The sequence below is a fragment of the Dioscorea cayenensis genome, chromosome 5 (assembly GCF_009730915.1).
Source record: "Dioscorea cayenensis subsp. rotundata cultivar TDr96_F1 chromosome 5, TDr96_F1_v2_PseudoChromosome.rev07_lg8_w22 25.fasta, whole genome shotgun sequence".
NCBI lineage: Eukaryota > Viridiplantae > Streptophyta > Magnoliopsida > Dioscoreales > Dioscoreaceae > Dioscorea > Dioscorea cayenensis.
This window is the reverse complement of record NC_052475.1, coordinates 3,546,795-3,571,691: the sequence shown is the minus strand read 5'-3', so window position 1 is coordinate 3,571,691 and position 24,897 is coordinate 3,546,795. Positions and strand designations below refer to the sequence as shown.

At 34.5% G+C, this 24,897-nt stretch overlaps 2 protein-coding genes across 2 annotated transcripts; both read left to right on the top strand.

The window, feature by feature from the left end:
- The first annotated feature begins 6,291 nt into the window (after positions 1-6,291).
- On the top strand, positions 6,292-15,480 carry LOC120262335 (methionine S-methyltransferase-like). Its single transcript, XM_039270426.1, is given in 20 exon segments — positions 6,292-6,623; positions 6,864-7,057; positions 7,296-7,502; positions 7,709-7,804; positions 8,829-9,017; positions 9,252-9,440; positions 9,537-9,773; positions 10,501-10,635; positions 10,835-11,152; positions 11,488-11,667; positions 12,785-12,966; positions 12,968-13,002; positions 13,005-13,156; positions 13,158-13,316; positions 13,319-13,471; positions 13,473-13,558; positions 13,560-13,615; positions 13,618-13,745; positions 15,188-15,436; positions 15,439-15,480. Coding segments are annotated over 20 exon segments (3,216 nt in total). The 5' UTR covers positions 6,292-6,394.
- A 2,483-nt stretch (positions 15,481-17,963) lies between these two features.
- LOC120262109 (fructokinase-2-like) lies at positions 17,964-19,440 on the top strand. Its single transcript, XM_039270167.1, has 5 exons — positions 17,964-18,149; positions 18,313-18,723; positions 18,836-18,970; positions 19,095-19,193; positions 19,309-19,440. The coding sequence occupies exons 1-5, from the start codon at positions 17,976-17,978 to the stop codon at positions 19,438-19,440; spliced, it is 951 nt and encodes a 316-aa protein (XP_039126101.1). The 5' UTR covers positions 17,964-17,975.
- Positions 19,441-24,897: the final 5,457 nt, after the last annotated feature.

The following is a 24,897-nucleotide window of genomic DNA, read 5'->3' as shown; positions in this document are numbered from 1 at the left end:
GCCATACAGTGCATCACCTAATGTCGACACGAACCAAGTCCAATTTTCCTCGGTCTCATTGTTGACAATTGCAAAAGCTAAATGAAAGAAACCTTCATTACCATCCTTTCCAGTTGCACATAATAAAATCCCACCATATTTCCCTAATAAATGAGTCCCATCAAGGAATAGTAAAGGTCTGCAATCCCTCTTAAACCCTTCAAGAGATGCATGAAAACAAAAAAAAACCCACGCCTAAAATGCTCGCCATCTCTGTCGATAATGACAATGCTACCAGGGTTGGTTATAGGCATTGGTGTACCATATAAGTAAGTCATAGCTTGCCACATCACACCATGAAGAATCTCTCTTGTGTACTCTTTGCCCACCCAAGCTTGTTTGTAGGGCAAATGAACACCATAATCACGTAATATATCTCGTTGTATATCAACTGCACGGTATAAAGGACGATCATGGAGTTTTTGAATTACTTGTCTACTGACCCATTTCTTTGAAGCCTTTGGATGAGATGTTGTGCCTGTTAGGATTATGCCCTTGAATGCCAACGAGGATACTTGTATTAGGGCATTTCATTTGTATTATACATTCTTATTCTTATTAAATAGACATTTATTTTGATGTTCATATAAATCTTGTGATGGCATTATAATTAGTTTTGAATATCATAGTCCATGTGTATTAAGTTAAACCTTCTACTTTTTGTAGGATAAAGAGGAGAGCACTAGAAGGGTTTGGTACTTATATACTTAAATAGTTCGCAAATCAAAAAACCTTTAATTGGGCATTAAAGGTTCGTAAGGATTTGTATGATATATACTTTGACAAAGAGTGCTAGTTGAACACTATGGAATAGTGGCAGCATATGTCATAAATGCATCATTGGGAATTGGTGTATTCAAACATGACTCGCAACAATCCAATCACATGGGTTTTACTTTTTGACAGTCAATGATTGGGATAATTTGTTATGATCATATGAGTGGACCTTAGACCTGAGGTATCATGATCACAATATACTTGTGATGTCTAGTCTGTTACTAGAGTTGTTAGGCTCAGTTTAACTTTTGGTAGGGCCGACCTCGAAGTGCAACTATGTCGGGCAAGTAACAGTTGTGAGTGATCACCAAGAAGGAATTCGTTCTCTCGGAAGTAAACGAGTCAGTATCCTATGCGATTATAAGTATATGAGATTAGAAGAACTTGGCCAAGGCAATCAAACTAATCGTGTGGGACACGAAGGATAGTTTGGTAATCTCACCCCACTATAGTTATTTGCATATGATCGAGTTCAGTGAGTTTGACAATTATCATGGCTCTCACTCGGTTGAGATACAAGAACGAAAGGTTTATACACATATGGTAATCATAATCTGAAAGGTTCCTAATGATCTACTCATTCGTGTTCAATTGGGTTATGACGTGGGGCCACGGGGCTAGCTAGGTGTCACCACGTCCTTTGGTATCTTCCCATTGCCAATCGGAATGAACCTAGGGAGTCACGCTTAAAGGGATAAAGAATCAGTCTCATTTTGAGTACATGGGTAAAATTGTCAATTTACAATTTTACTTCATGGCATGAGTGAAATTGTAAATTGGTCTAGGGTTTTTGTCTTAAGTTTAAATTTTGATTTAAATTCGATGGAGTCGAATAGATAATCAAAATTATGAGGGCTCAAAGATAAAAGTGGTTTTAGTTACATTAGGACTTATATTTCTAATAGAACTTTTATGGTAATGTTTATCATATTATGAAAGTTCATATTTTGAATAAAACTCATAATTGAATAATGTTTATCATGTTTTATGAAGTTTCTATATATATGACTCCTCTCCAACTATAGACTCAACTCAATTAATTCTCTAGTGAGAAAATCCCCAAGCTCTCTCTTCCTCTCTAACCCTAGCCGCTATTTGGAGAAGTAGAGGAGATTGTCTCTTAATTCCGGCGTGTGATCTAGAGGCGTGGGACTTTCGTTCGGTGCTAGGAGATCTACGACAATCTGAGAGATAAATTCGATGCATCAAAGAAAAGAAAATCATTAAGAGTTAATTTTCTAGACCTTTTAATTAAATTGCGGTGCTCATTAAAACAATTAGAATATATATCACAAATATATTATTGCTTCCTCATGCCCTTTTAATGTTATTTGATTTTTGCGATATTACCTAACAGTGCCAATACCACCACCGCAAGTGTGTGTTCCATTAGTAGTTTTGATTCTGAAAGTGGGAAGATTACCTTCTCTTGAAGCATGAACACGCCACTGACAACTAGATTCAACGCATCTATCAGTAACCCTTTGTGTATCATTTTTAATGAAATGAAAATCAAAGTTGCATTTGATCGCCAAATCACGTAATGCTTTTTTAAAGTGTTGTGCACTATCATAACGTCGACCAATTGCGGTGATTTCTGCATCAACATTTGTTGAAGAGCTTGATATTGCTAAGACGCCCCAAGATAACCCTGAAGGTAGTATGGGATACGGGTCAAAGGAAACTATTTGCGATAATGAATCCCTGCATATGGGGAAAGAAATAAAGAGTTATTCCGAAATTTGAATAGAAAAGCTAAATATTAAACGGTAATACTGCTCATTAATTATTAACTATGTATAACAATAACAAATGCAAGATATTAAACATGAAACTCGAATATAGGTCACAACTGACAACAAATGGCAAAATAAGCACATAAGTTACATACGAGCCAATGGAAGAATCAAATGGACCCTCTGCCTTTACCATGTCAGTAGTGACCTTCACTATCATCGTGACGACATTTTTCTTGAAAATCTGGTGTATATTACACATTCGTTTTAAATCATCTAGTGATCCAATACAAGAAATCGTCTTATGCCCATCCGGAATTAAATATTTTAAAATCAAATTATTGGCTTCAAGACCCCAACGCTTGCATACCTCATCTATCACTGCTTCCCACCCCTGCAACACAGAAAAGTCCAACACACAATCCTCTTCTTTATACCTCACAATGCAGTGAAGAGAATCCATCCACACCCTGCAAAATAGGTGATACATTTCAGCACATGTAAACTTGAGTCAGTCATGCATTTAAACTCATTTAGATAACTATGCCGTTTGCATGCATAAGTCACTCATCGACACAAACAACATGAAACCTAAATATGCCAAGCAAAGGTTGCAAACCTGAGAAGACGAACGACGATCAACTCTAATAGAGCTTCTCCTTCGCCTTCAAATAAACTCCTTAACTGAACTCTCTCCTTCAAGCTAGACAAACAAGGTGGACAACAACAAGGAGAAAAGCATGAGAAGAGACAAAAAATAAATAAATGGTACTTGCTTCTCCTACACGTTCCCGTACATATACACCTTGATTGCCCGAAAGAATGATGTTATATGGCGCCAACTTTCCCTCGACGTTGAAGGGCACTTCTGGTATTTTGAAAAAAACTTAACGTGAGCTCTTAACAGCAGGGACAAAGAAGTAAATGTTTCAAAAAAGGGGATATCTTGGCGACAGAATTTGTCAGAAGGACTAATTAGTAAACCAAAAAAGTTACAGGGACTAAAAAGTAATTTTCCCTATATATTATACAAATATCTCAATAAAATGAAAGATATGTTATAACGTGTATATATATATATATACTTGTGAGAAATAGGTATTTACTTATATACCCTTAAAAAGAATCATCTTTGAGATTATACTCTCACAAAACCTGTTATTTATTGATATAACCTCAAATCACTTGGTATTTCATAAATGGAGAATGAAGAAAAGACCACTCCTGGTTTTTAGATTAATATTTTGTATCATTGAAAACATGGTGTACCGGGTGTTTTGGTTTATAGAATGAGAATTGATACAAGAATAAGCATGAGTCATTGGAATAGAAATGAAAACTGTTTTTAATTGTAAAAAATATTTCATTGGGATGCTAAAGACAAGGGGTCATGTGGTAAAATATTTTTTTATACTTTTAATACAAATAAATGATATTCAAACATTTAATGATATGATCATTTTATTTATTAAATATTTTAAATATTATTATTCAACATAATTATTATAATTAAATATTTAAATTAAATATCTCACCTTAATCCTTATTTGCTTTAGTTATCTTGATTAACAATCTAAATTAATAAGTTTTATTTAATTAAATGACTAGTCAACCACTGGATAGCCCAATGGTATGACACCAAAGTATAAGGGGGAGGTCATGGGTTCAAATCCCTCCCCCAATAGTACTGTTTAATGTACTGTTTATACACTGTTTACCCGGGATTCTTATACTATTCTTATACTGTACATACATTGTACATCCGGATTCCAATACTGTTCAGTACCCTTTATATTCATATAAAAAGGGCGCTTGTCGTCTATTATTCAAAAAAAAAAATGACTACCATAATTAAAAGTGTCAAGTCACTTTAGTTATCCCAATCAAATTAATTATTTTATTTAATTAAAATCTACTTTAATTATTATAATTAAATATTTATATTAATTCATGTTAATTAAATTTTAATCAAGAGTAAAAATATTATATCATCATCAATAGTGTTTAATCCTACCTAATCCCCCAATAAAAAATCACATTGTTTACAATATCAATTCCCATTTAAAGCGTTGTATATTCAACCATGAGTATCTATTACAAATATGATTTTTATGAGATATATAAATATATGCTTACTGTCTCAGGGATATGTGTAATTTTGCATAATAATTTATGTTTATTTATATATATATTAGATAGACTTTTTAACAAAACATGCACTTTAATGCCCGCATTTGAAATAAAAGTTGTGCGAAGTTGAACCGTTCATGTTTTAACAACCCAAAACAACTTTTGACACAATTATAGCTTCAAGAAGGAATTGAAAACTCAAATGGGCACCGAAAAAGTCGGTGCATTCCCTCCAATATCATCAACTTTTCATTAATTTTAAAATCAAATAAAAATAAAATAAAATAAATAATAAAAATTAACGATAAAGTTCAACTCTTTCATCATTATATCCCTATCACCAACTTAATTTTTTAGTCCCTAAAAATCGCGCCTTTTTTTTATTTACCATATTTAGCATTAATAAAATGTTTTAATTTTATAATATTAAGTCTTAGATTACCGTTGGATCATCTCATTATCCTCCTCGAGATTCTCACCCACGTGCGGTTTTCACATCTTTGGGTCGTGGTACCCGCCCAACTGTTCAATCGTGGCTACACTCACCTCCTGGTGGAAGTACCGGTAACCTCACTTACCTGGTATAATAAGTATGCTTGACTTTAATTTTGGTGATATTTTTAAGAAAAGATTAGTGCAAATTAGTTTTTTTAATTAGTCAAATGATTTTGGGGTTTTGGTTTAAAAAAAATGATATATTTATGTAACAATTACTCCCTCAATTCCTTTTTATCTGTCCTGAATAACTGAATCTCACATACAAGAAAGTTAATTATTTCACATAATTTAATAAAAAATTAGTTATCTTTACAAAATTACCCCTAATTTATATCTTCACATTTCTCTCTTATATTAAATTTTAAGTATAGAATTGAATAAAGTATTAGGGCAACTTTAGAAAAAAATAATAAATGCTTATTGATGTTAAAAAAATGACAGATAAAAAAGAACATGAGTTTATGACATATAAAAAAGACCGGAGAGAGTATTTTTTTTATTTTTATGATTTCACTTTTAAGAATATAAATTTTTTATTTATTTTGAGATGCAAAATTTTTAAGATTTTCAAACAACCACCAGTTCCGCAATAGTGGGAGAAACTTAAAATTAAGTACTGTATAGAATTAATTTTTGTGATAATTTTAAAAAATAACTTCTGAAGATATACGATAATTTTTTAACTGTAATCCTTTACAAATTCAACACACTATTTTTTTAATAAGTTAATAACATACATCACCCATTGAGATTTTATAAAATTCAATAAGCATGTAACCATTGTTTGCTTTTAAAAAATAAATGGCTTTAAAAAAATTGAAGAATTTAACAAACCAAAAGTGGAAAATTTCAAATACTCCAAAGATTTATAATTGGGCTAAGTGGGCTGATTTTTAAGAGTAGAGGGAACCACTAAGAGTATTTCGAAGAGGGATTAAAAAAGCAGAGTGACTTCAAGTAGAGGTTCATTTAGGATATTCTACTTATTTTTTTAATAAAAAAATAATTAAAAAGGCCCAGGCACATGAGTCAGTGGCGGTGACGCGACTGGGCAGGCCTTCAAACCTTTGAATCTATTTAATTATATCTTTTGCAATCCCACGATTCGCGAGGCTCGTGTGACTCGTTTCGGAGCTCCATCCTGCTTCTTCACTGCTCCTCCTCCCACCATTGCCAAGCTTCTTGGAGCTTCTTGAAGACCTTGGAGCGCGTCAATGGCCTCCCAGATGGATGCCTTCTTGGAGGAATGCTCGCGATCGGGCGACGCTGCCTATGCCGCCCTCAAGTCCTTGCTTGAGAGGCTTGAGAACTCGGACGGCCGAACCGAGGCCAGAGTCTTTCTCGCCGACGTTCAACGACGGTTTCACTCCAAGGAGGATGCTGATCGATGCTTCCAGGACTATCACTTTCGCATCCACGACGTTGTGCTTAATGACTTTGAAGGTCTCCTTCTCTTTCTCTGTATCTTGAGCTGGTTCTGGTTTATCATCGGTTTCTTTGATGGGTCTTTGCGGATTTGGTGGATGCTAGGATTGATTTTGGTGATGGTTTAGCTCGTCATTTGTTTTTGATTTGCTTACTATAAGATGGGTGTTGGATTTGTCTGTTTTTCTTGGTTTTATTGGCGCTGAATTGCTAGTGTTGGAGTTTGCGTTGATTTTGCATTGTTTCTATTGCCAATAGGCTACCAGAAAAGGAAAAAGCTCACGATGATAGAAATCCCGAGTATATTTATCCCAGAAGACTGGTCCTTCACATTTTATGAAGGGATAAATCGGCACCCGGACTCCATTTTTAAAGACAAGACGATTACTGAGTTAGGCTGTGGCAATGGATGGATATCCATCGCCATTGCTGAAAAATGGTCACCTTCAAAGGTGTGTTTTGAGTGATACTTTGTATGTTGCGCTATGGCATCTCTGTTATAGAATTTTCATGAAAGGCACTTGGTTATTGTCTATGATTTCAGCTGGAGCATCTTGATCAGTGTGCATCTATTTAGATGACACTTGTTTACTTATAACATATTATATTGTATTGATAATTTTATGGATAGTGAGTTAGTTTCTTTTATGTCTCACTGATTCATAGTATCTACTAACATAATTATGACAGGTTTATGGTCTTGATATAAACCCGAGGGCTATCAAAGCTGCATGGATTAACTTGTACCTAAATGCATTGGATGAAAATGGGCTTCCCATATATGATGGAGAGGGCAAAACTTTGCTTGACAGAGTGGAATTTCATGAATCAGACCTTCTCGCCTATTGCAGAGATAAAAAAATAGAACTTGATCGAATTGTTGGATGTATACCTCAGGTACGGAGTAAATGATCTTATATGTGAAGTAAATATTTATTTAAACTAATTAACACGCTTTTGTCTGCATTGATGCACCAAGGCATTATCATTATATTTTCCTGAAATAGTCCACCATGTCAGGGCCATTACTTTGGAATATTTAGTGGTAAATGATTTAAGCTATTCTTCTTCAATAATTCTATAACTTAACTCAATTCTTGCAGATTCTCAATCCAAATCCGGAGGCCATGTCAAAGATGATTACTGAAAATGCAAGCGAGGAATTCTTGTATTCCTTGAGTAACTATTGCGCTCTTCAGGTTATAATATAAGTCTTATATTTTGGACTTATTTGAATAAATTGAAAAAAACTTTTCAAATTTATGTAAGAGTGTCAGGCTGACTTCTTGGTTAGCGCCTTTTTTTTTGGGGTGCAAAGTTTCTATTGGTTATATGTTTTGAACTGAGTCAAGAAAGAGCAAGAGGGGTGCCATAGGCCTTTTAGCACTTCTTGGTTAAAAGGGTAGAAAAATGGAGTTGTCGATGGCTATCATGTTTGTTTTTCAAGTTAAAGGATGTTAAGATGTGCTAAACTTAAAAATTCACAGTATAGATTGCTTTCAATAGGAAAGTGAAAAACAAGTGGTTCTCTGCACTTTAGGCAGGCAAGAAAAATGTATTTCATCCTGCACAGCATGTAAAAATTTTATTCACTGTCTGATCCATATTTATGGCCTTGTTTATGTGAAGCTACGAGAGCAAAGTTTACATAGAGCAGATGTGGGATATTCAAAGTGTAGTTAACAATTCCTTAGTGGAGGCTGGTCAATTTTATGGTGAAAATTTGCCCAGTTTCAAGTGACATTTTGTATTTGAGGATAAAGTAAAGAAGTTTCTAACCCTTGTGGGGATGGTAAATAAGTAAAAGGGAGGAGTATGCAGGTCAGACTTGACTCACGTGTGATAGTCTGGTCTTCAGATGCCCTCTTTTATTCATTTTCTATAACTACTATTGACTTGAATATTCTCAAAGTTTACATAAAAGTTTTGAAAAATATGCCAAAAGGCCTGGGCAGGTAACCTTGAACTTTGCCTAAGCTGAAGATTATTGTCAATTTTGAATTTGAAGTGTCCATTTCTTTTCTTTTGAGCATATTTGTTAGAAACTTGAGATCATAACTGAATCCAAGTAAGTGCTATGACCAAGCCTTTCAGATTGATAACAAAGTTAAATTCAAGTACCATTATATTTTATCTCTTATTTTGTTATTTGTCCCTTTGTATATTCTCTTTCTTCAGGTGTAGGATATAACCCTGTGTATCTGATTCTATGTTTTGGTTCAGGGTTTCGTTGAAGACCAGTTTGGCTTAGGTCTAATTGCTAGGGCTGTAGAGGAGGGAATTGCCGTCATAAAACCCATGGGTATCATGATCTTTAATATTGGAGGGCGTCCAGGACAAGGTGTCTGCAAGCGACTGTTTGAGCGCCGTGGTTTCCATATAACAAAGCTCTGGCAAACAAAAGTCATGCAGGTGAGCAAAAGTGGATAGCCACTATGAATTTTGGTTGATATAAAAGTATATTTTGGGTAAATGTGTGTGTGACTAACGGGTTGTCATGGTACTTTAGAGTTAATGAGCTCTTATTGTAAAACCATTTGGTTATTTGATTGCCGTTATCAGTTGTGTTCTTTTGCTCTGCTTTATTTTGTACCTTTCCTATTCGTCATAGATCTTATTCTGAACATCATTTGAAAATTTTTGTAGGCCGCAGATACTGACATTTCTGCTTTAGTTGAAATCGAGAGAAACAGTCACCATCGATTTGAGTTCTTTATGGGGCTTGTTAGTGATCAGCCTATTTGTGCCCGGACTGCTTGGGCTTATGTTAATTCTGGTGGACGAATTTCACATTCTTTGTGTGTGTATAGTTGCCAACTTCGGCAACCAAACCATGTGAGCTCTTTCTTTCCACTCTTTTCTCTGTTAGAGAGACTTACATAAAACCGAGGCACTGATGTAGATGGTTGACTTCTCTGGTGTAATTGGCAGGTGAAAGTAATATTTGATTTTCTGAAAAATGGCTTCGAAGAGGTTGGCAGCTCCTTGGACTTGTCATTTAATGATGATTCTGTGGCTGATGAAAAGATACCATTTCTAGCTTATCTTGCTAGTGTCTTGAAGGAGAATTCATTTCTTCCTTATGAGCCTCCTGCTGGAAGTATATATTTTCGTAACCTTATCTCCAGGTTTATGAAGAGTTATCATCATATTCCATTGACTACTGATGTAAGTGAAATTTCAGTCCATCTATGTTGCTTTGTTTTTCATTCTTATGTGTTAAGTTTCTGTTTGTCTTAAAATTTTGTTTACAATATGCTGGTAAATCATGCAACTAATCCTATGGCATAAAATAAATCGTTTCTTTTCTTCATTTTGGAGAATTTATTTTTCTTAGCTAAATTCTTAGTCTTTTGGTAGGAACTTGTTTTTCTTATCGATGCTTCACAATCAGCTTCCATCACTTACAGCCATTGTAATTATCCTTTTATGATCACATTTCTGTGAACTATGTCTTCTCAGATGTAGCATGTGAATGTTTATTCTATTGAATGCAAATATTTGAGTTTTTTAAGTGCTGTGTCAATTATTTCTTTATGCGAGTAATAGTGTTATTTCAAGAATGTTTTGATCAAATTTTAAATATTGGTTAGCTGTATACATACAATCCAAAAGTTTTTCATCTCTTCATTTGTTATCGAATCAATCAAGAGAGTTTATCATATACCAGACTTTAAAAGGTTAGTTCAGGAGCTTCTTTTGACAATTCCTTTTCCATGTCCATTTTCCATCAATAATATATGGGGATATGAGATTGAGAAAGATATTTGTATATGAAACATTGTTTTGCTTTGCAAATGAAGAATTTAAACCAAGATATTTTGTTTCACTATGTGATTGCATAATATGGTTTTCTGACTATGCTTTTCTAAAAGAAATCTTTTTGCTGTGCTAGAATGTCATAGTATTCCCGTCAAGGGTTACAGCAATAGAAAATGCTCTCAGGCTGTTCTGTCCACGGCTTGCCATCGTTGATGAACATTTGACAAGACATTTGCCCAAGAAATGGTTGACATCTCTGGTGATGGAGGTATGAACTTGCGCTGTACCCTCCTTTTCCTCCATCTTTCTGTTTATGTAATTGCATATGTGTGCATGTGTTGGCTCATGATTTTGCTTGATCATTCAACATGTTATATATATATTCTTTTGTAATGCTCGAAAAGCCAAATCACATTTACTTGGAAAGACTGTAAATGTTCATGTCTTGTCATTATTGTTTTTTTCAGGGTAAGGAAGATAAAAATACGGAAGATGGCATTACTGTAATTGAGGCCCCAAATCAATCAGAATTGATGATTGAGCTGATAAAGAAGCTAAAACCACAGGTTGTCATAACTGGGATTGCTCATTTTGAAGCAATTACTAGCGCTGCCTTTGAAAGTCTACTAAGTACTACTGCAGATATTGGTTCCCGACTTTTCCTTGACATATCTGAGCATCTTGAGCTGTCTAGCCTGCCTGGGTCTAATGGGGTCTTGAAATATCTTGCTAGAAATGTTCTCCCTTCCCACGCGGCTATCTTATGTGGTTTGGTGAAAAATCAGGTGAACGTCTTATTCTTTCAGCATCACCTTTTAAGTCAAATTCATAGATGGTCTGGTAAATTTAGTTTTGGAGCAATCTAGAGATGGGTTAGTCTCAGATGCTTAACGAATATTGAATCTGTTAAAAAATTAAAGTGAAAAGATCCAATTAAATCAACATGACATTTCGCATCAGGACGCCGTCTTGATTGTTTGAGTTTAATTTGACTTTGAGAATTTCTTTTGCAACTTTCACAGTTGCTTCAGGCAAACTAAATTGTTGAAATTTTTAAATTTCTTCAGAAAGCTATTGTCCCACAAGTCTTTCTACAATTGAAGAGAATTTACATTTGCAGGTTTATTCTGATTTGGAAGTAGCATTTATAATTTCTGAAGATGAAGCCATCTTCAAGGCATTATCAAAGACTGTGGAGTTACTAGAAGGCCATACGCCTCTGATTAGCCAGTACTATTATGGTTGTCTCTTTCATGAGCTGTTGGCATTTCAGATTTCTGACCGGCATCCACCAGAACAGGTTCTTCCTTCCCCCTCCTCTCTCTCTCTCTCTCTCCCTGTGTGTGAAAAATCCTGTTTGTGCAGAAAACTTGAGATGCCTTTCTTTTAAGTTTATTCAAAGAATTCATTAGAAAATCCTTTGTGTGTTTATTATATAATTAAACTTATTTATTTATTTAGGTGGTACAGTCATAATTAAATCATACCAAATCATACCCAAAAATTATAGGACTAATTTCAAGTTGGAAAAGCCATGCACATGTTGGTATCACTGTCAATTTCAAAGAAGGGCATTAAATTGCAGTTTTGTTTTAATTGCATTGTTTTCAATTAAGATTACTCAAAATTTGTTATTTTTAGAAAAATAATTAGAGGAACTGTGGATTATTCAAAATGATATGTCTAAGCTCGGTTTTGGTTCTTTGATAGAGCAACATTGAAAGGAATGATTCATGTAGGCAACTCCAAATTGTTGTTGCTGTATCATCACTATATTATAGGTTGCTCACAATAGTAAACCTTCTGTATCTGCGGGATGTCTTCGAGAGCAATTTTTACCTATCTTTCCTCCTTAGATGGTGTAAAACCAAACCACTAAATCAGCTCTCTACTAGTCTACCACAACTGATTTGTCTCAGCTGATTCTTTTTTGACCAACCTCATCCTGAACTCTGCCTTACAAGGGTAAATCTCCTTTTTACACAGTGAGTTGTCATGGATTAAGATATAAAAGTCTACACTATGAATGTTGATTGTTAATGATGTGCTTTTTGAGTTTGCTCTTCACATTATTTTTCAGGTTGCAATGACACTAATACTGCTTGCTAAACAATGCCACAATTTTTGGGCCTTTCACTTGCATTAATTTACTGAGTTGCAGGCAAAAATGACTGGTTTCGGCATAGGGTGAAACCATTTTACTTCTGTTCGGTGTTTAGAATGGTTTTGAGTGGATGACAGATACAAAATTGATGTTTGAACTATTTAAGGACCAAATGCTACCAAGGAAAACCTAATATGTATTTTTCCACAATTATTAAATTATAAGAAGCACTGATATGTTTCGGCTAGAACTTTCTCCTGTATTGCCCTCCCACAATTTTATGTTTTAAGCAAAGGGAATTCTGTGTTTGCAGAGGGAATCTTCAGATAAAAAGCCTGTGAAAATGATAGATTTTGCAAGTTCTGCAAATTCCACCCTGAATAGTGCTGAGCTATCTATAAATGGAGAGAAGGAATCTCCAATTATTCACATGGATGTTGGTCAAAGCTTCCTACCATTACCTTCACCTGTGAAGGCTTCAATTTTTGAGAGCTTTGCGGCAGAATATGATCGAGTCTGAAACTGATGTTCGCCTGGAATCCAAGAGCTAGTCAAGAATAAGTATGGGTTCCTGTCTGATAGTTCTTCTGAAGTCATATATGGAAATTCTCCTTTGGCTCTTTTCAACAGGCTTGTCCTTTGTTGTGTTCAAGAAGGTGGCACCTTTCTTTTCCCCTCAGGTGCAAAATGGTAATCATGTATCTGCAGCGAAGTTCATGAAAGCAAATGTTGTTACTATACAAACCCAGGCAGAAGAAGGGTTTAAAATTGCACCAAAGGCACTTGTTAGCTTGCTGGGGACAGTGAAAAAGCCCTGGCTGTATATTTCTGGCCCTACTGTGAACCTCCTACTGGCATGCTCTACAGCAACAAAGAGATCCAACAAATACTTTTCATTTGTGCTGACATGGGAGTTAGAGTGGTGATCGATACATCTTTTTCAGGACTGGAATTCCGAGAAGGCTGGGGTGGATGGGACCTGCAACAAAGTTTGTCTCTATATCAAGTGTGCAAACTCATCCTTTTGCATGTCTTTGATTGGAGGACTATCATCTAAGTTGTTGACTGGAGGGCTTGAGTTTGATTTTAATACTGAACCACCCATCATTGGTTGATTTATTTTATGCCTCCCCAAGCTTGAGCAGGCACACAGCACAATCAGATATGCCATAAAGAAGTTGCTTGGTCTCAGGGAGAAAAACGATCAATGCTTCTCTGAGGCTATCAGCCAACAGAAGGAGATTCTAAGAACTCAATCTGAGCAGTTGATCAAGGTTTGACTTCTTGATTCTTTATTTTATGTGTCATTTCATTTTAAAGCTTTATAGTTTATAGGTTTTAACTTCCTGCTCAATAATTATTAAAAATGCGAGCACCACTGACAATATATGTAGAATAGTGATAGCATGATTGAGTCATTGACCCTATATTCATAGGTAACGGATTGGCACCCATCACTCAGGGTGGGCTGATGAAATCCAGGATTTTCTCTTTGGGTGCCTGAGGTTCTACTAAGTTAGTTCTAACATTGTGGTAATCTTTCGGCATTCAATGGTTTTTATTAAACCCTCCTTATAGGCCAATCCTAATATGACATAATTGAGTTTTAAGATTAATAGTGCATACAGATCTCATGAAATTTCTGCAATCAAGCCTCTCTGTGCTCATGAGTAAATTGGAAGTTTTCTCTAAGCACAACCTAACCATTGACTGATCAACTCCTAGAATGTTTCTGTTTTGCTACTCAGGTCCTGAGCAGTTAATAGTCTATTGTAGCAATATTCAATGTGTATAAGGGTGCAAGGCGCACTCTAGGCGCTAGGGCCTCTTTATATTGCCCGAGTGAAAGGCAAAATAAAAAGTGCTCACCTTAGTGAAGGCGCATGCACACACAATTATATATATATATATATTTTAGATTTAACTTAAAATGTGAGATAATAATGATATTTATTACAGCAAAAGATTATTTTTAAGACCAATGATTTCAAAGTTTGACCTATTCTTCCTAAAAATCTATTCCAAATATAATTAATTTAAAAATCATCATCTGATTCAAATTTGAAGCTATGTTTCCATATTTACTCCCATTTTCTCCATAATTGTAGCTATCTATGTTCCATGTGCACTCCTATTTTCTTCATAGTTATAGCTATCTCAGATGCTACTCTTCTTCATTTGACAACTTCAAAGTGAAGGAAGATTGTTCTAGCGGACTTGTTTTCATAGATAATATCTAGCTAGCTTTGAAAAATTACCTACAAAAATAGTAACGGACTCTATTTATAAGCGAATCACTACTTTTTAAGTCATTTATTAAGTTTTAAACAAGGTTTTGACTTTTAAAGCGTAATAATTTTTTTTTAACAAAGAAATGGCAAACCCAATAGACTCATCAATGAAACTCATTATTTATTTATTTATTCTGCCTTGAGCCTCAGACAAAGGCGCAGGCAAAGCATCAGTTTCTTTAATTGCCAATATTAAAGAAACTGATGCATTAAAATATACTGGGATTTCATAAGCAGAAATATTAAATCCAATGATCTTTCAAATTTCTGTTTTTCCAAGCATGAGCTGCAATTTTCATGGCAGGATTGCGAAATGAGACTCTTTGATGAAATGCGCCCACTTGTTCTAAACTTATGAGTCAGACAAAAATGCTTTTGCTGTTCCTAATTTTTACAACCACTTCTGTATGTTTACAATATCTTAGGTACTCGAGAGCTGTGGATGGGATACTATTGCTTGCAATGGAGGTGTGTCAATGGTGGCAAAACCAACAGCTTATCTTGGAAATATTCTTAAAATAGAAGGCTTTGAGGCCAAGCTTGATGACTTCAATTTCAGGGAAGCCATTTTCCGTGCCACAGGTTTGTGCATTAACAGTGGTTCATGGACAGGCATACCTGGCTACTGCCGATTCAGCATTGCTTTAGAAAGTTCAGAGTTCGAAAAAGGCACTGAAAATGCATAATGCAGTTCAAGAATTTGGTTCTTGGGAGTTAAACGTGTGCTCGGTTTTTCACAGCTTGGTTATTGCCGTAATTGTGTGAGTTCAATAACAAAAGTTTTGTGCAGGTCTTCACAAATGGAAAGCCCTGTACTTGATCATATTTTTCGGAATGATGTTCTGGCAGCTAGCTTATCGGAAATCTTAGGCTTAACTAATCAACACTTTGGCACATAAAATACATCAATTATACACGTGATGCTATTGTTCTTGTGCATATAATTTGGCATTGTTCTCAGCATGAAAAAGATGCAGAACATGAATGAATAGTGCTCTTTAAAAAGTATATACTCTTCTGTTCTCCCTAACTGGACCTGTTCTGAGAGGATCTATATCGCTGTGTTTCAATGTGATGTTACTCTTTTTCTGATTACATTGTCAAATATTACTTGGTTATGCGGGTATGTAATATTTCATGTTGGCTGGCAAAATTTTAAATTGTTGTTTGCAGGTCGCTGTTCTTAAGGGATAGTTTCACTGGTGGCCACAATGGTCGGTTTCGTGGCTGTTTCCATTGACTTTGCTAATGTGAAAGCCAATGAGACATTAAATTCATAACTTGTGTGAGCTGGCAGTCTAACTCATCCTCTTTTTAGAGTTGAGCCTGTCAGCCTTGATATGGCGATTCTTCTCTTCACCTAAGCTCATTGAAACCCTAGAATAGAGCATCAAAGCCACTTTTTTTCGTCTCTGGTCCTCTCTCTAAGCCTGGAATCCATCATTGACTCCTCTCATGTGTTCCTCGTCGCTGACAGATCAGGGCGGTAACATTATCCATGAAGTATCCTCTTTTATCGGCAAACAACCCGAGGAGTACTTATCACCGATGAAGCTCGCCGGCGGTGTTCTTATCCACCCGGTCTTCATCAACTCAACACATAGCAAATCCGAGCTTGAGATGAAGACGGATGGTTTCTTCAACCTTGAGATGCTTGACATAGTTGCAGTGGAGGAGTTGACGTTGTGTTGTTGTTGTTGTTGTTGTTTGTGATGAGCTTGAAGTTTGTAGTTGTGATTTGAAGTTGTGAAGTGCTTTGGTTTCCTCGCGATCGGTTTGAAAGGCTATTTAGATCATTAAGCTTGTTGTTTTCGATGAATGCATAGAGATGTTTTTTGTCATTTTGTTTCGTGGGTGGAGATTGACTTAAAAAAAGATGAGAGGTTTTAGAAATTTGATTGCCTTCAAGATGAAGTTCGTGTTGTGACGTGTTTTTGTTTGTTAGAGCTTGAAATTTCTTCTTTTTATTTGATTTAGATCTATTATGCTGTTAAGAGATGCTTGCTTGATGATAAGGGTGCGCATGATGGAGACCTTGACGTGGACATCTTCAATGTTGATGGTAGTGCAAGGTTGCATTTCGAGATGGATTTGTATGCCGGGGTCTTGCTGGTGTTTGGATTAGAGCAGAGGCGGGTGATGCCGAACTCGACACTACCGAGCTCACGGCGGAGACGAAAGTAGGGTGGAAGGGGAGAGATAGTAGGGTCATGCAGTATAGGGGAGATGTCAGGGAAACTATCCCCTATTTTTAGTCTCACAGTGTCTCCATGTTTCTCTTTCCCTGCCTCTTTTTACGTATCACAAATCCACGCTATTTGTCATTTTCTAACGTCAAAAAGCATTTATTATTATTTTTTTCAAAGTTACCTATAGGACTTTATTCAACTTTCTTCTTATAATTAAATATGAGAGAAAAATTTGAAGATATAAATTAAGGATAATTTTAGAAAGATAACTAATTTTTTTATAAAAATTTTTAGTGAAATAATTTATTGGTATGTAAAGATTCGGTTAACTACTGACGATAGATAAAAAGAACGAGAGAGTATATCCAAAGGCGTAAGAACATCATATTCATGATCCTTATCGAATGCGTGTTATCATAATACCTTTAACGGTATTTTAGTTTTTAAAAATCTGGTTTATTTTTTTAAATAGTTATAATTTAATTATTTAATGGGTATAATTTGTTTTGTGTTTGGGTTTGGGGTTTTGTGGTGGATGCCATAAAAATAAATTTCAAAATAAAGAAACAATTTAAAAATCCAAATAGACTCGGAACAACCCAATTCCAAATATAAAAAGTAATATTAATCCAGAAATTTTTAATAATACATTCCGGATATTGAAAGATATTTTTTTCATATAACTTAAATAAATTATAAAATTAATTCAGTTAATCATCAGGGGAAAAAAATTATCCCTACAAAATCCTTCCAAATTAGAAACAAAAATATGAGTATATGATCCAAATATCAACCGGATTCAATTTTTAATTCCTATAACAATTCAAAGATAACACTAATATTTTTTTCTCCAACTTGCCGATAGATAAAGATCAAATCCACTAATTATCTCATTCCTAATCAACATCAAAGTCCAACTAAACCAACTTATAAATAGACACCCCCCCCTTCACGACACTTCACTCAAACATTTGTTCTTCTTCTTCTTTCCTCCCAGTGGTAGTTAATCAACTCTTGGTTTGCAATGTTTTCAGACTTGGTTGTGTCTTTCGGTGAGATGCTCATCGACTTCGTGCCAGATGTCGCCGGAGTTTCATTGGCAGAGTCACAGGGGTTCATCAATGCCCCCGGAGGAGCTCCGGCCAATGTGGCTGTTGCCATCACTAAGCATGGAGGAAACTCTGCTTTCATTGGCAAGGTAATAAATATATAACATTAACTATTTATTTATTTATTTTTAATCTTTTAAATATCTTCTACTACTTTTTTTTTTTTATGCATATTAATTAATTAAATTTTTATGATATCTTGTTTAATTAATCATATATATATATATATATATATATGAATCTTGATTTCAGTTTGGTGATGATGAGTTTGGACACATGCTCGTTGACATACTGAAGAAAAACTCAGTGAACGTGGATGGAGTATTGTTTGATGAGCATGCAAGAACAGCGCTTGCGTTTGTGACACTGCGCAGTGATGGTGAACGTGAATTCATGTTTTACAGAAACCCAAGTGCTGATATGCTATTGACTGAGGCTGAGCTTAACATGAGCCTGATCAAGAATGCCAAAATCTTCCATTATGGTTCTATCAGTTTGATCACAGAGCCGTGCCGATCAGCTCACATGGCGGCGATGAAGGCCGCCAGGGATGCCGGAGCTCTTCTCTCTTATGATCCAAATGTCAGGCTTCCTTTGTGGCCTTCTGAACAGGCTGCCCGTGAAGGCATCATGAGTATTTGGAAACATGCTGATTTCATTAAAGTAAGTATATATATATATATTTTGTTATCATGATCAATATATAGATAGATAGATATATCACTTTTGTTTGATATATTTATATTAATGGTACTGTTTTTTTGAAATTGATCAGGTGAGTGATGATGAGGTTGCTTTCTTAACACAAGGAGATCCTTACAATGAGGATGTGGTTCTTTCACTCTGGTATGAAGGTCTTAAGCTGCTTCTTGTTACTGATGGAGAGAAGGGTTGCAGATACTTCACTAAGGTTCATGAATTAATAATCTACTTAATTAATTATCATTTGGATATCTCATATATATCAATATATATATATACATAATATAGAAGGTAATTATTCAAATAAATTGATTTGTTTTGGATTATTTTAGGATTTCAAAGGCAAGGTTGGAGGGTATTCAGTGAAGACAGTGGATACAACTGGAGCTGGTGATGCTTTTTGTTGGAGCTTTCTGTTTATTGTTGCTGCTGTTAGTGAGGGATCTCTTCGAGGTATTAATTTTTAGTACAATTTTCACATCATAATTTTTTTATACAAGAAGAAACAAAACAAAACATAAATAATAATGCAATTAATTGATGCAGGACGAGGGGGAGTTAAAAGAGGCACTCAAGTTTGCAAATGCATGCGGAGCCATTGCTACAACAAAGAAAGGAGCTATCCCTGCACTCCCAACCGCTTCCATGGCTGTGGATCTCATCTCTACTTCAAACTAGACCAACAGACATTATTATGTTGGACAATTAGTTCTACTTTGCTTTTTTTATTTTTTATTTTTCCTTCTTAATTTGCTAGAACATTTGTATGTAGATTTTTCCTTAATTTCTAAGTGTCTATCTATTGCATACTTCAGACTTTTGTTAAATATGAAAATAAATTGAATTAACAAGAATTTTACATATTCATTATGCCAACCTGAGAAAATTTACAGTGATGAGATGATTATATATATATATATATATATATATATATATCATGTTTTCATATAGCATGGACGTAAAAACAAACTTGTGAATGTTATGAGTTTATGATACTTCTTTCTTCAATTAATTTAAGATATAAGATTTTAGCTTTTAAAGATACTAAGAAATAAATTAAATGTTTCGCATACAATGAAAAAAATAGCTCTCTTGTAAATGAAATACTCAACAATTTGTACAAACAAACTTGTGAATGTTATGAGTGTATGATACTTCTTTCTTCAATTAACTTAAGATATAGGACTTTGGCTTTTATGAAAACTAAGAAATAAATTAAATGTTCTGCATACAATTAAAAAAATAGGTCTTTTTGTAAATGAAATAATTAACAATCCAATCAAAGAACAATTCCCCAAATTATTTTACAAAACAATAGCTCTCCAAAATTTAATTTTTCCAAGTCCAAAAAAAAAAAAAAAAACACTCTTAGTGAATAATTTTTATCTATTTAACTTAAAACAAATTTTATTTTATTTTTAAAAATTTAATTTGTGGTGGCATCATAGTTAACTAAAACTAATTATGCCATACTATTCTAGAAATATGGTATAATGCTACTGTTAATAGTTGGTCTTTCCATTGGCAAACCACAATTTCACTGTCATATCAAGAAACACAACTCATTAATAAATAAAAAATAATTAATAATTAATAAACCCTCTCATTATTTTTTTTTTCCTGGAAAAACAATTTACTTTAATTTATAGACATTAAACGCCATCCCCCAATATTTAATTAATACTCCGCCTCGTGATTCGTGCACGGGATAGATGAAGAAATCTCTGGACATGATCCATCCTGAAGTGAACTCGAACCTTGTCGTCCTCGTTCGAACTTTCTTTACGATTCCCAAACCAGACCCTCTATAAAAACCCTCCACTGCCTTCATCTCCGACGAACACCGAGCAATCAATTCCCAACTCCGACGAGATCTTCATATATCCCATCAATCAAGCAAGTAATCCATCGATGTAGCAAGCATTGGGCATCGTCCTCGCGAGCATTGGGCGTCGGCTTAACTCATAGCACCTTTTCTGAATCGGCATGATGCCCTTTGTCCGACCCCTCCTCGGATTCTTTCTGGGTTCTGGAGCACATCCCGTTTGGTCTTGACCGTCACGTCCTCGCCGTCTCGCCGGCGCGCTGATTGGAAGAAGACCCCCGATGCCCATCTTGTCACCATCGACGTTTCCGGTATTTCAAAACTACTATTTCAATAATAATAATAATAATAATAATAATAATAATAATCGTATGCGGAGAAAAATTATTCCCCTTGTAGATGAGAAAAGATGTTGTCGGGATGAGAAAGCTGTTGGAAACGTAGATAATATACATGAAATATAGGTATTACATATAAAATGTACATAATATACATATGAAGTGTAGATAATACATAAGAAAAATAGATATTACATGGATAGTATACATAAAATGTAGATAATAGTAATACACAAGAAAAATAGATATTACACATGAAACTTATGTAATAAATATGGAATGTAGGTAATACATAACAACATCAAAATATATTTAATTCAGAATAATATTACATAGAAACTTTTCGTTGTGAGAAAAAAAATATAAATAAATTTCATTTGCATTATGCTCAGTCCGCTATGACTGCATTATATGGTCGATAATTATGTCTAACTGATGGTGCCGATTACAATGTAAATTACAGATATCGATACTATGTGACTTGATTATCTTTTTCTTTGAACACTCAGCAATATTGAGCGTTTTAGTAGAAGGATGTTAGGATAAAAAAGTCTAGACATTAGCATTCATGTTGTCTGAGAAAGACTTTCTGTGGGGTAATGCATAACACAAAATATACATGAACCATTAAATAATACATAAGAAAAATTAATAATACACAAGAAAGATTAGAAATATGAGAAGGAGGAGAATAAGAAAAAGTCTCTCACTACAAGAAATTTACAGTTTTGCAACTGTCGAATCTATTGCCATTCCGTTGCAGATATAACTTTTGTAACGGTTTTGCAACGGATTAATGCCATTGCTATTTTGCTCGTAGCAAATTTTTGCAATGAGAACTAATCCATTGCAAAATGTTTGGAACGGATTGGCAACACTTTTGCAACGGATTAGCATTAGATCGGTTACAAATATATTATAAATTGGTAATGAAATTGTAATGGACTTGCAACAATTTTCATTGCAAAAGTCTGATACAACTAGGTTGCAAATTTGTAAGGGATTTGCAACAGATCTTTTGATCCCAAACAAATCCATTGCAAATGTGTTACAAATTGACAATAGCTTTGCAACGGCTTTTTCCAGATATGTGCCAATTTTTTTACAAAGATTGCAAATTTGCAACAACTTTGCAATGGATCCATAACAAGTCCCTTGCAAAGTGGTTGCAGAATATATAATAGATTTGCAACAGATCCATAAACATTTCCCTTTGCAGATTGGTTACAAATTTGAAAGCAGACTTTGCAATGGATCCGAACAAGTCCCTTGCAAATCGGTTTGCAAATTTGTAATAGATTTGTAATAACATTTTTGGATCAACCACCAATCCAATACAAATTCACTGATACCATGCTATCATGTACATTAATGAATTCTAACATTATCATCTTAATAAAATATAACACACAAATTCTACTGTATTTGATAAAATATAATATAGTAATAAAAAGTAGTCATAGTACCATGCATAAAATAAAAAAAAACGTACAAATAGTAGTAGTTAATGTGCACGAAGACAAGTAAAAAATATATATAGTACTAGTAATATCCATAAAGACAAATGAAAATACTCATGGCATAACTATAGGTCATCATCATCCTCATTCTCATAATCATCATCATCCTCATCCTGATCCTCCTCATCCTCCTGAGGTTGTAATGTTTGGCCTGGTCCAGATTGCATCATCATTCGCATACGCTTCCACTCACAGCGCATCTGTCTCATCATCTTCTGGTTCTGCTGTAGAAAACTTTGGTTTTGTTCTTCCAAATTTGTCATTTTTTTTCATGCCCTCCATCTCAGACACAATCTCTGGGGGACCGTAGATGTTGAAGGTGGTGGGGGAGCTGATGTAGCACCACTACACAATGACTCTTGATACATGCTTGATGCATGAGAACCAAGCCCATAAACTCTCTTTTTCTTTTCTCCACCAGAAGTCTCCAAGTACATAGCATCCATATCAAGTGGTGAAGGTTGTGAGCCATCTGGTAATGTTTGAGAAGTAGTCTCAACCATCTTCTGCATAGCAGACTTTTTTCATGGGGAAAAATTAAGAAAAAGTCTGACAATATTTAATGTGACATGATTTGACGGGGAAAAACTCCACTAATTTTTTCACTTAAAAGTAATGGTCATTTCAGACTTTTCGCATGTCATTAAACTAACGGACCTCGGTAGGGACTAAAAAAGGAGTGATGTAATGGAATTTTGAAATTAAAGTAGTGAATGTTTGAAACTTTTCATGGGCTTATAAATAATTTTTTTCTAAATTATTGTATATATATATATATATATTTCTTACGAAAGTGATAAATCATATATATATTTAATAAGAGCATGTACATGGGTGACAATTGATCATTTAGTCTAAATATTTTTATTCCATGTATTTTCATGCAATGATATAAAATTTGGACTACAAATTTGTACTCATAATTTAAGATTTGTTATCATTATTGTGTTTGAATTTAAGATATATAAATATTTTATGTTGATATTTTAAAATTTACTATTATTATTGTGTTTAAAATTTAAGATATTTAAATATTTTATGTTGATTTATTACTTCCAATGAGACATAAAGTAGAGATTTAACTTTCTAAAATGTTTTGTAACTAACCAACAAGTTAGATATAGCAGAGTTATGATTTCTAGTATATTGTGTATATATATATATATTTGAATTTTTTTTATTTTTATTTATATATTTGCAAGAAAGAAGAAATTTTTTAATTTATTTTTAATGAGTTTCTTTATAAAAATAAAGGAGTATACTCTAATAAAAACATTTAATTGAATATCATTATTATTTAATAAAACTGCTTTTATAAATAAAAATTGGCATTGACATGCCTTGGGAGGAAACTGCCCTCTTTTTCTATCAAATTATGATTAATTGTAGTTAAATATGTAATAAAGAATCTAATTAATCTTAACTAAGTTATGTAAATTGGAGACTTAGTTGAAGTTAAAGTATGCAAAATAAGGTTTTTATAATGTTTATGATATCAAAGGTGCATAGGTACAATTTAGGGGTGTAAATGATACACCTCTCCTCGCAAGCTACTCGGGCTCGACTCGGTGAAAACTCGAACTCGGCTCGGTCATGGTCGAGCCGAGCTCGAGCTCGAGTAGCTCGAGTAGTTAAGCGAGCCGAGTTCGAGTATCTAGATACTTGGGTCGAGTGCTTGCGAGCCTAATCGAGTAGTAACATATATATAATATAATATTTATTATATAATTACCATTATATCTTTTTAAAAGTTAAACATATTAATATTTTTTAACCAAAAAAATCTCTCATTCTCACTAATTAATATGCATATGGATTTTCATAACATATTGAGAAATAGAACTGCCATGTCAACTGAGCCTCCCCTTTGAGGCTTTCACAAAAAACCTAACCCTAAATCCTAATCGCCGGATTTATCACCATCCTTCAACCTAGTCGGGCCACTTTCTCTGATTCTCTAATCCCAGTGGATGACTCGATAAATGCCGGTGAGGTGCCAAGTAGTGAGCTTGCGCCGACGATGGCTTTTTAGTTCCTTTCTCTTTCTTCTCGCGCTCTCTTTTTGTTTCTCTTTCTTCGTCTCCGGTTCATGACCGAGTTCGTCAGCGATATCAAAGGTGAGATCTTTTGTTCGCTTGTGATCTTCGTCTCTCTTTCTTCATCGCCAGTTCGTTATACTTAGATGCTGCCACACCCTCATCTCATCCACTATGTTTCACTGTCTGTTGTTTCCTCTGTTTATAATTCTCTTGATCTGATGCTTATCTTTAGATTTTCATAGCATTTTTTTGAGATTCAGGTGTAACTGTGAGAAAGTTTTTTGATGCTAATATCATTGTTGATGCAGGCTTCAAAATGAAGATGCTTTTTTAGCAGGAGGTTGTTGATCGGGACAACCTTTTTGGAGCATAGGTAACTTGTATGTCATATAGATTGCAATTATTATTCCAAG